Raw genomic sequence first — 14331 nt, 5'->3', positions numbered from 1 at the left:
ATAATTTCTCAAACACAAAAGAGAGTACTTTTTCTATATTATATATGAATATAGCCTCTTGCAATACGTCATACCATTTCTGCCTGACAATCCTTGGAAACATAAAAAGTGCACAGTTGAATCTAAACAACTTAACTATACACCAGATTATTCAAATTTGCTAGAATATAGGGTTTAGCTGGAGATTCAGGTGCACTAGTTTTGCAAATAACTGTATCATCTTCTGAACTGCACCCAGGGAAGGCTCTCCTGATGATAGGCAAAAGATACATGGTGGCTGACAAAATACTAGAAAACTTAGTTTTGACTTAGACCTTTCCTATTAAGGTCTTTCTAAGGCATACTGGCTCAATATCCCTCCATTCATTCCCTCTGCTTCCTTCATGACTTACTGTCTCCTCAGCTTTCCCTCTACTACACATCCTCCCCCTCACTTTTCATTATGGGTATGAATATAAAGGAGAGGAAAAGGAGAGACAGATGAGTCCAAGCACTGGAGCACCTTCTCTTCCCACTCACCAGCTAGTGGCACTGAAAGTAGGTAGGGCAAGAGGGAGCCCTTTAGCATCTTTCCTCTTCCCGTCTCCATCCTCAGCTAGTGGTAGCACAGAAGAGTTGAATGATAGAAGGAGAGCTATAGAGCATCTCTCCCATCTTTCTCCCCATCCACAAGCTAATGGTACTGAAGAGCAAGAACACAAAACGAAATAACTGAACCCGACAGAAGTCATCTCCCCTCTCTGTATACTGTTATGGATAAAACTTTTAAACACTCCTGAAGAGCAGTTTAGGTATTTTATCATAAGAATACACCAAATTGTACTAGAATTCAGGATTTAAAATAAAGTAAGAGGCATGCTATTTGTACATCATATGCATTTGGATTGAAATTTTACTACAATCTGCTTAAGTAGATCTGAATATTTTCATTTGGTATAATTCCTGTTCGATTTATCTTTGCATACTTTGAGTCCTGTTAACATATTAACAGTATAAGACAATTCAACACAACCATGTTATACAAAAAGCTTTTATTTTTTTTCTGTTCAATGAAAAATAATTAACTGATATGCATACATGAAGCACTGTTAACTAATGTTACATAAGTCAAAGTAACACAAAAGAACAAAGTGTTATCGCATGAAAGAATAAGATACAAGTCTACATTTTAAAAAGTAGAGTTTCATAAGGATTCCAGACACTTGAAATTGAAGCACTATATATGTAAAATACATACAACATATCCACACACCACTGAGACTCAACCCAGAGAAAAGAAGGGTGCAGAGAGCAGCATAGTATCCTTGATGCCTCTTCTAGGTCTAATTTCAAGCATAGCAATTGATGTCAGTTGTAGTGGTTGTTTTTATGAAGTGCACCTGTCCACAAGGACCTGAATTAAGACCATCAGCTCATTTGACATAAACCACGGGATAGTCAATGGAGCAATTTTGGGAGAAGTTAGGGCACCATCTAAAAATAAAGCTTCTGTATCCTATTACCAGTCCCAAAAAATATAGAAGGTTTATTCAAGTAACTTGTGCTGTTCTTTAAAATTATTTCACTAATTAAGGCTGTGAAACAAGACATTTATAAACAATCTGAAACCAAGATATTTGATGCAACATTGTCAGACTGTCAGTCTTCTTTAAGAAGCCAACATTTTGTCTGTATAACAAGAAGAACTAAACTGACATGCAGAGTAAACTCCTCATTAATAAGTCTCTCTTAGAATGATTAATATAAGAAGAAACACTTTCTAATTAGGAATATGACTACAGTAAACACATGGAAGGGAAATGCTGTAGGCTTTTCCCAGTATTTTAGTTGAAGATGCAGCCGAAAACTTACATTATATTTAAAAAAAACAAAAAAAAAACCCTACTTTCACCACAAGTGTTTGCCTCATGCTTTGATAAGAGACCCATGTATAAAGGAATGCATATCACATATAAACATGAATGTTTCTTAAAAACATAAGCCCAATTCCTCAAAGGTAAACTGACGTAAATGAAATTATGCTTATTTATACCAACTGAGGATCTTTACACTGGGTAAAGCAAGCAGGATTAGAGAGAGTACTTCTTGATTTCCTAGCCTCTGCTCTTCTTTAAGATAACCTGTGAAAGTGAAGGAACATATACTCATCATTACTTATATGCTCACTGTGATTCAAACAAAAGTAGTCATATTGAAATTCATATCACAGAACATAGACAAAATGCAACTTCAAAAGCAAAACTTTCTAAAACAAATGTTTTCTAGAGACAACCCAGAAGTGTAAATCGTTCTTCAAAGCTCTCACCACATCCCTTAATGCTCTGATCCCATTATATCTAGATAGCACAAGAGGTTATAAAATGTGATTTTACTGCTGTTATGGCTTGATTTTTGTTTGTAATGCTTCATATTGTTTTTTTGTTTTGTTTTTTAATTTACACAAAGGGCACCAAAACTTTTGGGTAGGCATTTTTTGATTTAGAGTTTAAATTGAGAAATTCACTTCTCAGCCCAACTGGGACCATTTAAGTGTTGTTATTATTAAAACAAGGCAATTTCTTCTTTCTCCATCTTTTCACTTAAAAAAATAGAAGAGCAAAGATATTTAAATAATGTTAAGATTACACAGTTAAAAGATTCTAACTGCAATATTTAACATGGCCACACTGCACATCTTCTATATTTTGTATTAAATGTGTTAGCAGAAATTTATCCAGCAAATATTTTACAAAAAAAATAGGACTAGAAAGTTTAGTAAACATAGGGTGCTGGGCCTCCAATATGTTAAAGCTGAGCGGCATCATTTTTTCCAGTCCTACTAAGGTGACTCAGCATCTGAAAGATTGAGTTTTGGATGAGGCCTTACCCTTAAGTGTTCCTCTCCCACACTCCACTCAGTGCCTCCCTTGCCTAAAGGGAACAGGGCAGGGAGAGAGAGAAACAAGTGGGGAGCAGCAGATGCCTTCTGCTGATGTTTGTCTTGATCTACTTCTGAAGCTCTCTCAGAGCACCTTCTCTGAGCCTGGGCTCAAGATGATATTCCTCACCTCCCCACTGGCAACAGACTCACGTGTATTCATAGAATATCAGGGTTGGAAGGGAGGTCATCTAGTCCAACCCCCTGCTCAAAGCAGATTTTTACCCCAGTTCCCTAAATGGCCCCCTCAAGGATTGAGCTCACAACCCTGGATTTAGCAGGCCAATGATCAAACCACTGAGCTATCCCTCCCACCTTGTTGCAGTTAAGATCAGCAGAGCCACTCAACCTACAGCTCCCTTGATATAACAGCATTTTCCACAAACATCCCTCCACTATGGCACTTGATCTCATCCTTGGTCTGGAAGAGTCCAGATTTTCATCACTCCCCACACCCAAGAGACAGAAGGGCAGGGAAATAATGGTCTTCGTTTTGGAAAGTTTTTAAATTTGAGATTATGGGAAGAGATGGGGAGTATGTTGATGTGCAGTCAGTTTATCTGATGTTATTGTAGTGAATTTTACAACATTGTGATTTTTTTATTATTGTTAAGGTGCCCAAGGATTAAGATATTTTGAGGGTTGTTTTATTTTTTTTAAATGTTTTGTTTATAAATAAAAAGACATAGCAAAGATAGCATTGCTCTAGGAATCTTTACTGTTGTATATCCTGGCTTTTGTATAGTAACTATGCAACCTTATCAGTAAACTTTTAATATTAAGTGTTTAAGCAAAGAAGGGAGAGAGAAATTTCAACTTTTATTTTATTACCTTTGCTGCCGCCATGGCATGTTCAGATTTAATTGTTTTACTCTTGTTCTCGAAAGCATTTGCCCTGGCTTCTTCTGCTAATCGATGGAGAAACAGTAAGAAGTTCAAATGCACCTTTGAAGAACAAAACATCAATGCAGTCAAATAGTTTTCCAACAAAATGCTTAAACAATCATTTATACTGATTTAGCAAATACTTTATTTTTTAAAAAGGCATCAATCCTTTAGGTCAAAAGATGCAGCAAAATATTTCGGAATTCCTGTGAAGGGTTTTAGGGAAAACTCTATTACCCAGCTACAGTTTAATTTTCTAACCCTGAACATTTCTTGCCCCAAAAATTTCCTGTACACACAGCTTCAATTTAGTCAAACTTTTTTTTAAAGTGTCTATACTTAAAAAAAAAAAAAAAAAAAAAAGCCTCACACACACCCCTGCAGGCTCCTACATAATATATTTTGGTGTTTCCCAACACTTTCCTAAAAAAGTCCTGTCTATGACTAGGAGTTACACCTTCTCATTCAAACCATGTACTCATTTAGTTTGTCAGTAACTGAAAATCCTGTATTTACTTTGGATTTTATGAATCTCCCTTGAGCCCTCTCATTTTGTGCTGAATATTTACCTACAATTATTTTCAGAGACAGCTTTTCTTTATCTGACCATTCTTTAGTAGTTGGGGGGAAAAAAGCAGCAATTAGTACCATGTGACCAGTTAACTCTTCCCTGCCATCACCAAGTTTTTCCCAAATTAGTCTGTGGACTATTCTTCCCCTATGTTAGTCCAAAACTCATTTCCAATCCTGCAGTGCAAAGCAGCAGCACCTGTCTCCTGGGTCAAATGAAATGATCCCTCACACCCTGTCCATATTGCAGATGACATTAATTAAGGGGTAGTGCTCTGCTCCATCAATACTCAACCCTCAGGCTATGGCTACAGTAGACAGCTTGCAGCACCATAGCTGGACTAACGCAGCTGTGCCACTGTAAACTCTCCAACTTAACTGTTCTAAATTGAGGGGACAGAGCTCTCCCATAGGCTTAATTATCCTAGCCTCTGCGAGCAGTGGTAGCTATATCAGTGGGAGTAGCTCTCCTGCCGACATAGTGCTGTCCACACCAGCGCTCAGGTCAGTGTAACTTATGTCACTCAGGCAGTGGCTTTTTCAATCCCGAGTGACATAAATTATACTGACGGAAGTGAGAGTGTAGACACAATCTAACTTATGATGGGACTAGCATAAACATACATACAGAATAAGGGAGCCATAACAAACTCCCTCACCTCCCCCTAATCTCACACCCCCCTTCTTGCACCAAACAGATCTCAAACAAAGAATAGAATATACCCCACTGATTAATGGAATAACCCCTATCAAAACAAATAGCTTCTTAAAGATGAACTTAAAATCATAAGATGCAAGTGCCAAACAGGTGATTAAAAATTCATCTCTTGATAAATGTAGTGTCTCAGTTCTCAAAGGGAAGAGAAAAAAAAGGAGAAATTAAACTACAGATTGTACAGTTTAACATAGCCATTCACCAGAGGCCTAATTCCCAAAAACATTTACTCACAAGTAGCCCCATTAACTTCAATGGACTACTTGAGTAAACCCACTCCTGTAATCTTAATACAGCACAATTCAGACCATTATACACTGCTCTTGACCCCCACATGTAATTTCTATTGACCGCAATGGAAATTCAGTCATGGATCAAGGGCAGACATGGGTCTTTAAGTTTTCAACTATAAATTTATACACATTTGAGTTCATATTATGTCCCACTACACACTTATTTCCTACTGCAGAGGTTTTATTCTAAGTGACTATCTTAAAACTGATATAGGATAATAGATGGTCAATGGTATTTTAAAAGTTTGCCAGAAGCTGGGAATGGGCGACAGGGCATGGATCACTTGATTACCTGTTTTGTTCATTCCCTCTGGGGCACATGGTATTGGCCACTATCGGAAAACAGGATACTGGGATAGATGGACCTTTGGTCCAACCCAGTATGGCCGTTCTTATGTTCTAATGGTTGAATTTTAAAATAGGGTAAAATGCTTAACAAGTTTCATTTAGAAGAGGAAAAGATTAGAGAAAATCTTTCATTTATGTGATTTATATAAAAATCTACAAGATAAAAAATGTATTTTCAACCAGAAAGTTTAGAAAAGACTGCTGAAATATGCTTATTAATTAATATTTCCTTCATATCATGTCAGCATAAAACATATAAAAGCAATTTCTTGCTTATTTCTCTCTATAGCTATTCTGCAAAGCTAGAAAATTATATAACAAGAAAAGAATACAATTCAGAGTTTCTTTACTGGAAATACTTTGGTAATAGACATACAATACACACATAGGATCTACTGTTGAGGACAAGCATATTTTTAATGCTAGCATACCACATGGATGAATTATTTTAATCTGCTGAACTACAGAAGTATTAATATGCAACAGATATTTCCAAATTATGCCAATTTTTACATAAATATATGTACTATATAAAAAGCAGACATTCTTGCAGGTTTGCTTGGCAAACTATCAAAGCCATTTTTAATACGATTAAAAATTTTTAACTACTCATGCAGAGACCATTTGAAACATTCAAACAGTGGCACTAAAAAAATGTTCAGCATGAGAACCTGGATTATTGAACATATCAACATGGGGATTAAACTTTTGGAAAATGGTAACTACACAAACTTTCCACATTTTAAATTCTTAAAGAAATTGAAAAATGAATTCCTTCTGCTGACATCTATACTCTACTGTAGCATCAAAAGGTAAAAGTCTTCATTTGAAAGCCATCTTTAAAGAGGCTTTTTCTCTGACCAGCTGTGTTCTTATTCTATTTTTAATAGCAATGTTTTCCCAGTTTTGAGAAGTTTTCCCCCGCAATCAGGGATATATATATATATATATATCAGTATAAGTAAAATAAGAGTGTTCCTCAATAAAACAGATAAAATAATAAATATTTCAGAATTTAAAACTTTTTTTTAAAAAAGGGACTGGGCCAAGCCAAGTGGAATGGAAAAGAGAAAAAAAGTGATCCCCTCAATAAAACTGATGGGAATGTCCAAGCAGGTGAGTTATTGCTAAGTACCTAAGCACACACATTTCATCCAGTCACTGAAGGATTGTATATTATACACCTCTACCCAGATATAACGCTGTCCTCGGAAGCCAAAAAAAAAAATCTTACCGTGTTATAGGTGAAACCACGTTATATTGAACTTGCTTTGATCCGCCGGAGCGCGCAGCCCCGCCTCCCTGGAGCGCTGTTTTACTGCATTACATCCGAATTTGTGTTATATCGGGTAGCATTATATTGGGGTAGAGGTGTACTAGTATATCTCAAGCAGAGAAGGTACTATACAAGACAAAATTCTACACTACTCATTGCAACAATGACCCTGCATTATAATACACCAAACTCCCATTAATTAGAAAAATATTTGTAAGCATGAAGCTGCCAAAATGGCAGCATTAAAGAGTAAACGCCTCCATTTTACCACAAGAGAAAAGTACAGAAAGAATCAGTACAAGCTTCTTCACATTGTCCTGCTGGTGTGCCTTAAACTGCTCAGTGGAGGATTTACCTGGAATGAAAGGATAGACCAAGATCTATTTCTTAAGATTCAGCACCAATGCTGCAAACAAGGAGGGCAGGATGATATCCGAGGTAGTTTCTGTAATTCAGATACATGTCTGTGGTTCTAAAATAAAGCAGTCAGATGGGAGAAGAACAATACCCTATTACTTCAAACTGGAGGAGAGCCTGCAACTCCACAACTTGAGACCTTACAAGAGATCCAAGTCCTCTAGGTCAGCTGAGGTCGGTGCTGGGGCCGGTTTTGTTCAATATCTTCATTAACGATCTGGAGGATGGTGTGGACTGCACCCTTAGCAAGTTTGCAGATGACACTAAACTGGGAGGAGTGGTTGATACGCTGGAGGGTAGGGATAGGATACAGAGGGACCTAGACAAATTAGAGGATTGGGCCAAAAGAAATATGATGAGGTTCAACAAGGACAAGTGCAGAGTCCTGCACTTAGGACGGAAGAATCCCATGCACTGTTACAGACTAGGGACCGAATGGCTGGGCAGCAGTTCTGCAGAAAAGGACCTAGGGGTTACGGTGGACGAAAAGCTGAATATGAGTCAACAGTGTGCCCTTGTTGCCAAGAAGGCTAATGGCATTTTGGGTTGTATAAGTAGGGGCATTTCCAGCAGATCGAGGGATGTGATCATTCCCCTTACTCAGCACTGGTGAGGCCTCATTTGGAGTACTGTGTCCAGTTTTGGGCCCCACACTACAAGAAGGATGTGGATAAATTGGAGAGAGTCCAGCGGAGGGCAACAAAAATGATTAGGGGGCTGGAACACATGACTTATGAGGAGAGGCTGAGGGAACTGGGATTGTTTAGTCTGCAGAAGAGAAGAATGAGGGGGGATTTGATAGCTGCTTTCAACTACCTGAAAGGGGGTTCCAAAGAGGATGGATCTAGACTGTTCTCATTGGTAGAAGATGACAGAACAAGGAGTAATGGTCTCAAGTTGCAGAGGGGGAGGTTTAGGTTGGACATTAGGAAAAACTTTTTCACTAGTAGGGTGGTGAAGAACTGGAATGGGTTACCTAGGGAGGTAGTGGAATCTCCTTCCTTAGAGGTTTTTAAGGTCAGGCTTGACAAAGCCCTGGCTGGGATGATTTAGTTGGGTTTGGTCCTGCTTTGAGCAGGGGGTTGGACTAGATGACCTCCTGAGGTCCCTTCCAACCCTGAGATTCTATGAAAAACAGACTGCCACATGCTTTTACTATACTCGTGGCATGTGGTGAGTGGAGAAGATAGATGATGCAGGAGAGAAGAGACTGGGTCCTGAAACTCAGGTGGGCAGGCAGCTGGGTTAGTACTACAACCAAAATGTGATGTTCAGTCACCTCATAAATTTCTGTTCAAGCCCTGGTCTACATCCAAAACTTAGGTCGACCAAGCTACGTCACTCAGGGCTGTGAAAAGGTTTGTGCCCTGAACACTGTAGTTAGATCCACCTAACCCCCAGTGTGTAGATGCACCTAGGTCAACAAAAGGATTCTTCCATCAAACTAGCTACTGCTTCTTAGAGATGTGGATTACTTATATCAATGGGAAAAATCCCTTAAATTGATGTAGAACGCATGTATACCAGTGGTTCCCAAACTAACACCTTGTGAACCCCTTTCACTAAAATGTTAAGTCTTGCAAACCCTCTCTTAAAAATGAATATTTCCAGGGATTTTCTCCTTTAGTTGAGTACAAAATTATAAAAGCAGTGATCTTGGAGATATAAAATTTGTTTTTATGACATGCTTATTACACACTATTTATTGTTAATATTTATCATTACAGTATCTTATTACATTATGAAAATGGCAACACTCTTCCAAGATCTGGCTGGAGATGCCAGGGTCCCTTTTCGACTGGGTGTTCCAGTCAAAACCGGACACCTGGTCACCCTAGTCACGAGGGGTGAGGCCCCACCCATGTGCAGAAACACGTGTCAAATGACGCTGTGGCAGGCTCTTCCCAATCTGCAAGCTGGAAGAGCCAATGGGCTGGAGTAGGCAGCCAGGCCCAGCTCCAGCGGGCAGGAGCTGCTGCTGAAGGGTGATTGCAGAGTGGGCCCAGCTGCCGCACTCCCCACCTCAAGAATGTACTCATCAGTACTCACCTATGGCAAGAGCATCAACAGGAGAGAGAGAGGACACTCCCTCTCAGAATATCCCATAGCTCAATGGTTAGGGCCCTCCCCTGAGAAGTGATAGATCCCTGTTCAAATCCCTTCTTCCCATCAGGTGGACTTGACCTGGGAATCCCCCCATATCCCAGGTGAGTACCCTAACCACCAGGCTAAATGTTATGATGCAAGGCCTCCTTTTCCTCTCACCCCCAGACACTTTGTGCAAGCTCACCTACAGGGGACTGATCCAGTAGCCAAGTTCTGAGCAGACTTACAAGATCAGGCCCCACAGGCAAGTTGCATAGAGGAACACCTATCTTTCCTCAGTTCCTGCATCACTCTGGGGCTTAGGTGTCTGGAAGCCTGGTAAGGGGCTGCAGTGCGCAGGAAGGCAGGCAGAAACACAGGCACCTAGGGAACTTTTACTGTAAAAATGTAGGCACCTATGGGTGAGGTGGTGGCTGAGCAGGGTATTGTGAATCCCAGTAGGGCCTGATACTGGGATTTAAGCACCTGAAGTGGCAATTAGCTGCTTAAGACCTTTTGTGACCTAGCCCTTAGTCTAGTTTAGGAACTAGCTAATAGTTCTTTTCATATCTGAAATGTGCAACCTATCCTCCCTAAATTATGCTGTCATTTTGGGAAAAGACAAGCCACAAATACTGACTGCAATAGAAAAGCCAGAACACAATTTTCAAATCTTGTTAGGAAGAAGACAGTTATACCATGGGATCTGTGCTCTTTCTACCAGAGTCCAATGTACATCCAGGCATATCAACTGTTTGAGTTTCTACTTGTCAATTCACAGAAGTTGATATTGCTAGAAAGTATCAGCAGTAGCCAAAAGAAGTGATACTCTTGACAATCATGGATGATCACCACCCTACGACATTCCTTCTAAAAACACAGGAGAAACAGATAGCTTCTCCTTACAACAGCAAGTATATTCACTGACTACAGATGTTTTTAACACTAAATTTTGCAAGAATGATTAGTTTAATGTCACATTCTGAGCACTGAGTCTGCCATATATTGAGGGCAGTTCCTTAAAATACGTTATGGACTATAGCTATTTCTATATGATTATTTCTATTTTTATTTGGTATATCTAGATCTAGCTTCAGATCCACTAAATCCCAGCCTCAGAAATTCTGCCAAATGCCATGTTAAATTCAAAATCTGTTTTACATGTTAAAGTGAAATATTTTGTGCATGTAAATGTATAATAATTTGTACTACTGCATTCAGACACCTTTTTCTAATCTGTATCTTCAATTATATATGTGAAAGTAAACAAAAATCTTCATCCTCCACCTCTAAAAATAAGAGATTCATTTACAAACAAAAAAGTGAAAAGCACTTCCAAATCTAGATCAAAGTACTCAACTCTCATCCCAAACACTATAGACCCAGATACTTCTGTGCATGAGGGCAGCTTTGTGCTACTGGCACAAACTCCCATAAAGTCTGATTAACCTACCACCTAAGGATCCAGCTACTGTCACACTTCCTATGCTACCATCCCACCTCTACAGCCAGAACAAATAGTGTGGCCAAAACATCCATACATCCCAGCCTCAGCATAACTCCGTTGACCCCTGTTTTCTGAACATTCAGCTGCAGAAGTCTGACTTCTATCCAGTTGTTTGACTCCACCTAGTATTTCCAGATGTTCTTGTTCTATATAGAGAACAACAGAACCCAGGAAATCCTGGTGGCTAGTACACTTCAAATTACTAGATGGAATGCATTCCATCCCTCAACTTCAGGCCTAAGTTATTCAGGTCTCGTTACCGGAAAATGCACAATTGAAGATACATACATGCAGTGCATCTCTGTTATTATCCAAAATTCAGTTAACTGGCAGTCAACCACAGGCCCACAACAGCATTACACTCATTTAAGTCCCCATTTCCAAAATATAGCTTCTATATACAAACAACTCTCCAACCACCAGTTTTATATGTTATTTTATCAAAAGTTGGCCAAATAACCATATGGTTACTAACTGATGGCTAACTCACCTTTGCTGTAATACATATGGAAAACTACAATATGATAAGAGCTAGGCAGGTGGGAAGCTGCAATTACTGCTTCTGATTGGCTAAAAATTGCCTACATCCTCTTAGTGTTACCGTATCTCCCTCAAAGTCCAGCCTGTTTAGCCTTTCTAAAAGAAATAACAGATTAAAGATTGTACACTCTTTGGAGGCAGAGTGTCATTTACTGTATTTACAGTACCTGTAACAAAGGGGTCTGGATCTGATCAGCCTATAGAGGTAACTGCAAAATAAAACAGGCTTGGCAGAATGTGATTTTTATTTATAATTTTGATGGATAATATCAATATTTATTTTAAGCATTTTTCCAATTTTATTAATTTGTTCATAGTTGCAGGAAATTATTGGTATGTCAGACAATTTAATGACAGTAGACACTGAGGCCAGGTAAACCCTACAGATTTATATCAGTATAACTGTTACTCAGGGGTGTGAAAAATCCATACCCCTGAGCAACATAGGTATACCAATCTAACTCCATGTGCAGATAGCACTATATTGGCAGGAGAGCTTCTCTCACATCAACATTGCTAGCGTTGAGATAGATTAACTAGGCCAACACTAGACACTCCCCCATCGGCATAGGACAGGGTTGGCAAACTTTGCAGCCTGAGGGCCGCATCGGGTTTCGTAAATTGTATGAAGGGCCGGTTAGGGGATGGGGTCGTGGCCCAGCCCCCACCTCCTATCTGCCCCTCCCTGGGACTCCTGCCCCCATTCAACCCCCTGTTCCCCCCCGACCGCCCCACACCCCCTCCCCCTGACCATCCCCCGAACTCCCTTGTCCTCTATCCAACCCCCTCTCCCCCACATCCCCCTTACTGTGCTGCCTGGAGCACCGGTGGCTGGCGGCACTAGAGCCGCGCCGCCTGGCTGGAGCTGGGCCACGCCACCGCCACCACGCAGCACAGAGCACCGGGTCAGACCGTGACTCTGCAGCTGCACTGCCCCAGGAGCTCACAGCCCCACCATCCAGAGCATTGCTCCGGTGGCGGGGCAAGCTGAGGCTGTGGGTGAGGGGGAACAGCAGGGGAGGGGCCAGGGGCTAGCCTCCCAGACCAGTAGCTCGGGGACTGGGCAGGACGGTCCCGTGGGCCAGATGTGGCCCGCAGGTTGTAGTTTGCCCACTTCTGGCATAGGAGCATCTTTACTTAAGCACTAAAGTGGTGCAGCTGTAGCCAATGCAGCATTTTAAGTATAGACCTGCCCTGAGCTTCAAAAAAATTAAAGTATTATAGCCATTAAAACACAAGTTATCACCTGTTAAAGTATATATCCTGAAATCAAATATTGTCAAGTAGCATTTTTCTTACTTTGCCCATCTGCAAATATCAATTATTATTGACAGCAATATTTTTCATTAGGTTCTGTGTACTACAGTGAAATCAACCATTTACCAATAAAACCTAATCCTTTCAAGCCTAAACAGTAACAATATGATGGTCAGTCTGGTGTCCCTGATGACCGCACCTTGCAATGCACCTCTGCTGAGCTCACACCCAGTGCCCAGAAGCCACCTAGACACACAAGCGAGGCAGGGGCAGCTCAACGCTCCAGTCAACCGAAATCCCAGAGCAACTAGGGACCAGTCACATATCGGGGGGGGGCCACACCCCCAAGGGCGGCGCAGCCCCACATCCCCTCGCACTAGGGTGACCCACCCGCGGTGTCCCATCCCCGGCCCCCCCGGCCGGCAGCTGGTTCCTCACCCCCGTCGCGGCCTGGTAGCTGGAAGCTGCAGAGCCGCTGTCGCTGGGGGAGGGGCGCTCGTTTGCTAGGGGCAGGAATTAGCCGCTGCGCGTCTGGGCCGATCCCTCGGCCCCCTCCCGCCCTGTCCCCCCCCGCTCCCCTCACCAGCAGGTCGGCGTTGGCCGCCAGACGAAGCTGGGGCTTGTGTCTCTTTATCAGGTTCCGCAGGGTGCTGCGAGGCGCCGCTCGCTTCATCCTCCCCGCCACCGCGGGGGGCCCGTAATTCACGCGCGGGTCCAACCGCCCCTGCCTGGCCCCGGGACCGTTCGAATCCGCCGCTCGATCACCGCGCAGCCGCACCGAGACTCGGGCCTGACGCGCCCGCCCGCAACATTGAAGGCGCTGGCTCCTCCCCTTTTACTCTAACCGTTAAGGCTAAGCGCGCGCTGCTCCCAGGATCCTCCGCTTCCTCCCCCGCCCCTCAGAACAGGCTTAGTCCCCGCCGCCCTAGCCCAGGCGTTCTGTGGCGGGGACGGGGGGAGACTGGAAATCGGGTTATTCTCTGCGCGTCATTCAACCACAGTCTGACAATTTAGCCCGCGAGTTGCACTTGCACCAGGGACCGCCCAACAGTGCCAGGGTCTGCACTGCCCAATTTCTGCCCCCTAGCTGTGCCTGACAGTTATTAGTGACTTGTTACAGCCAGGAGCTCCCCTAGCCCTGTGGCTCTCAATCTTTCCAAACTACTGTACCCGTTTCAGGAGTCTGATCTGTCCTGTGTACCCCAAGTTTCACCTCACTTAAGAACTACTTGCTTACAAAATCAGACAGAAAAATACAAAAGTGTCACAGCACAGCGTTACTGAAAAAATGCTTTCTCATTTTTATCGTATAATTATACATCAATTGGAATATAAATATTATACTTACATTTCAGTGTACAGTATACAGAACAGTATAAACAAGTCATTGTCTGTATGAAATTCTAGTTTGTACTAACTTTGCTAGTGCTTTTTATGTAGCCTGTTGTAAAACTAGGCAAATATCTAGATGAGTTAATGAACCCCTTGTTGCCCCAAAAATTGGACCTCAGGCACTCCAGG

The 14331-nt window shown here is 41.7% G+C and overlaps 1 protein-coding gene across 1 annotated transcript; it reads right to left on the bottom strand.

The window, feature by feature from the left end:
- Window positions 1-1017: 1017 nt before the first annotated feature.
- CENPW (centromere protein W) lies at window positions 1018-13661 on the bottom strand. Its single transcript, XM_045008750.1, has 3 exons — window positions 13394-13661; window positions 3749-3862; window positions 1018-2120 (listed from the first exon to the last, which is right to left on the bottom strand). Exons 1-3 carry the CDS (start codon window positions 13481-13483, stop codon window positions 2094-2096), a joined length of 231 nt encoding a protein of 76 aa, XP_044864685.1. The 5' UTR covers window positions 13484-13661; the 3' UTR covers window positions 1018-2093.
- Between the last annotated feature and the right edge of the window lie 670 nt (window positions 13662-14331).

The sequence above is a fragment of the Mauremys mutica genome, chromosome 3 (assembly GCF_020497125.1).
Source record: "Mauremys mutica isolate MM-2020 ecotype Southern chromosome 3, ASM2049712v1, whole genome shotgun sequence".
NCBI classification, from domain to species: Eukaryota; Metazoa; Chordata; order Testudines; family Geoemydidae; genus Mauremys; species Mauremys mutica.
This window is presented reverse-complemented; position numbering and strand designations above follow the sequence as displayed.

What these genes read in the sequence shown, in the direction of transcription:
- CENPW (XM_045008750.1), bottom strand. Translation starts at nt 13,483, where the DNA reads ATGAAGCGAGCGGCGCCTCGCAGCACCCTGCGGAACCTGATAAAGAGA. An exon ending in CGGCCAACGCCGACCTGCTG is followed by an intron (nt 3,863 to 13,393) that starts GTGAGGGGAGCG and finishes TGTTCTTCAAAG; the next exon opens with GTGCATTTGAACTTCTTACT. An exon ending in ATGCCATGGCGGCAGCAAAG is followed by an intron (nt 2,121 to 3,748) that starts GTAATAAAATAA and finishes TCACTTTCACAG; the next exon opens with GTTATCTTAAAGAAGAGCAG.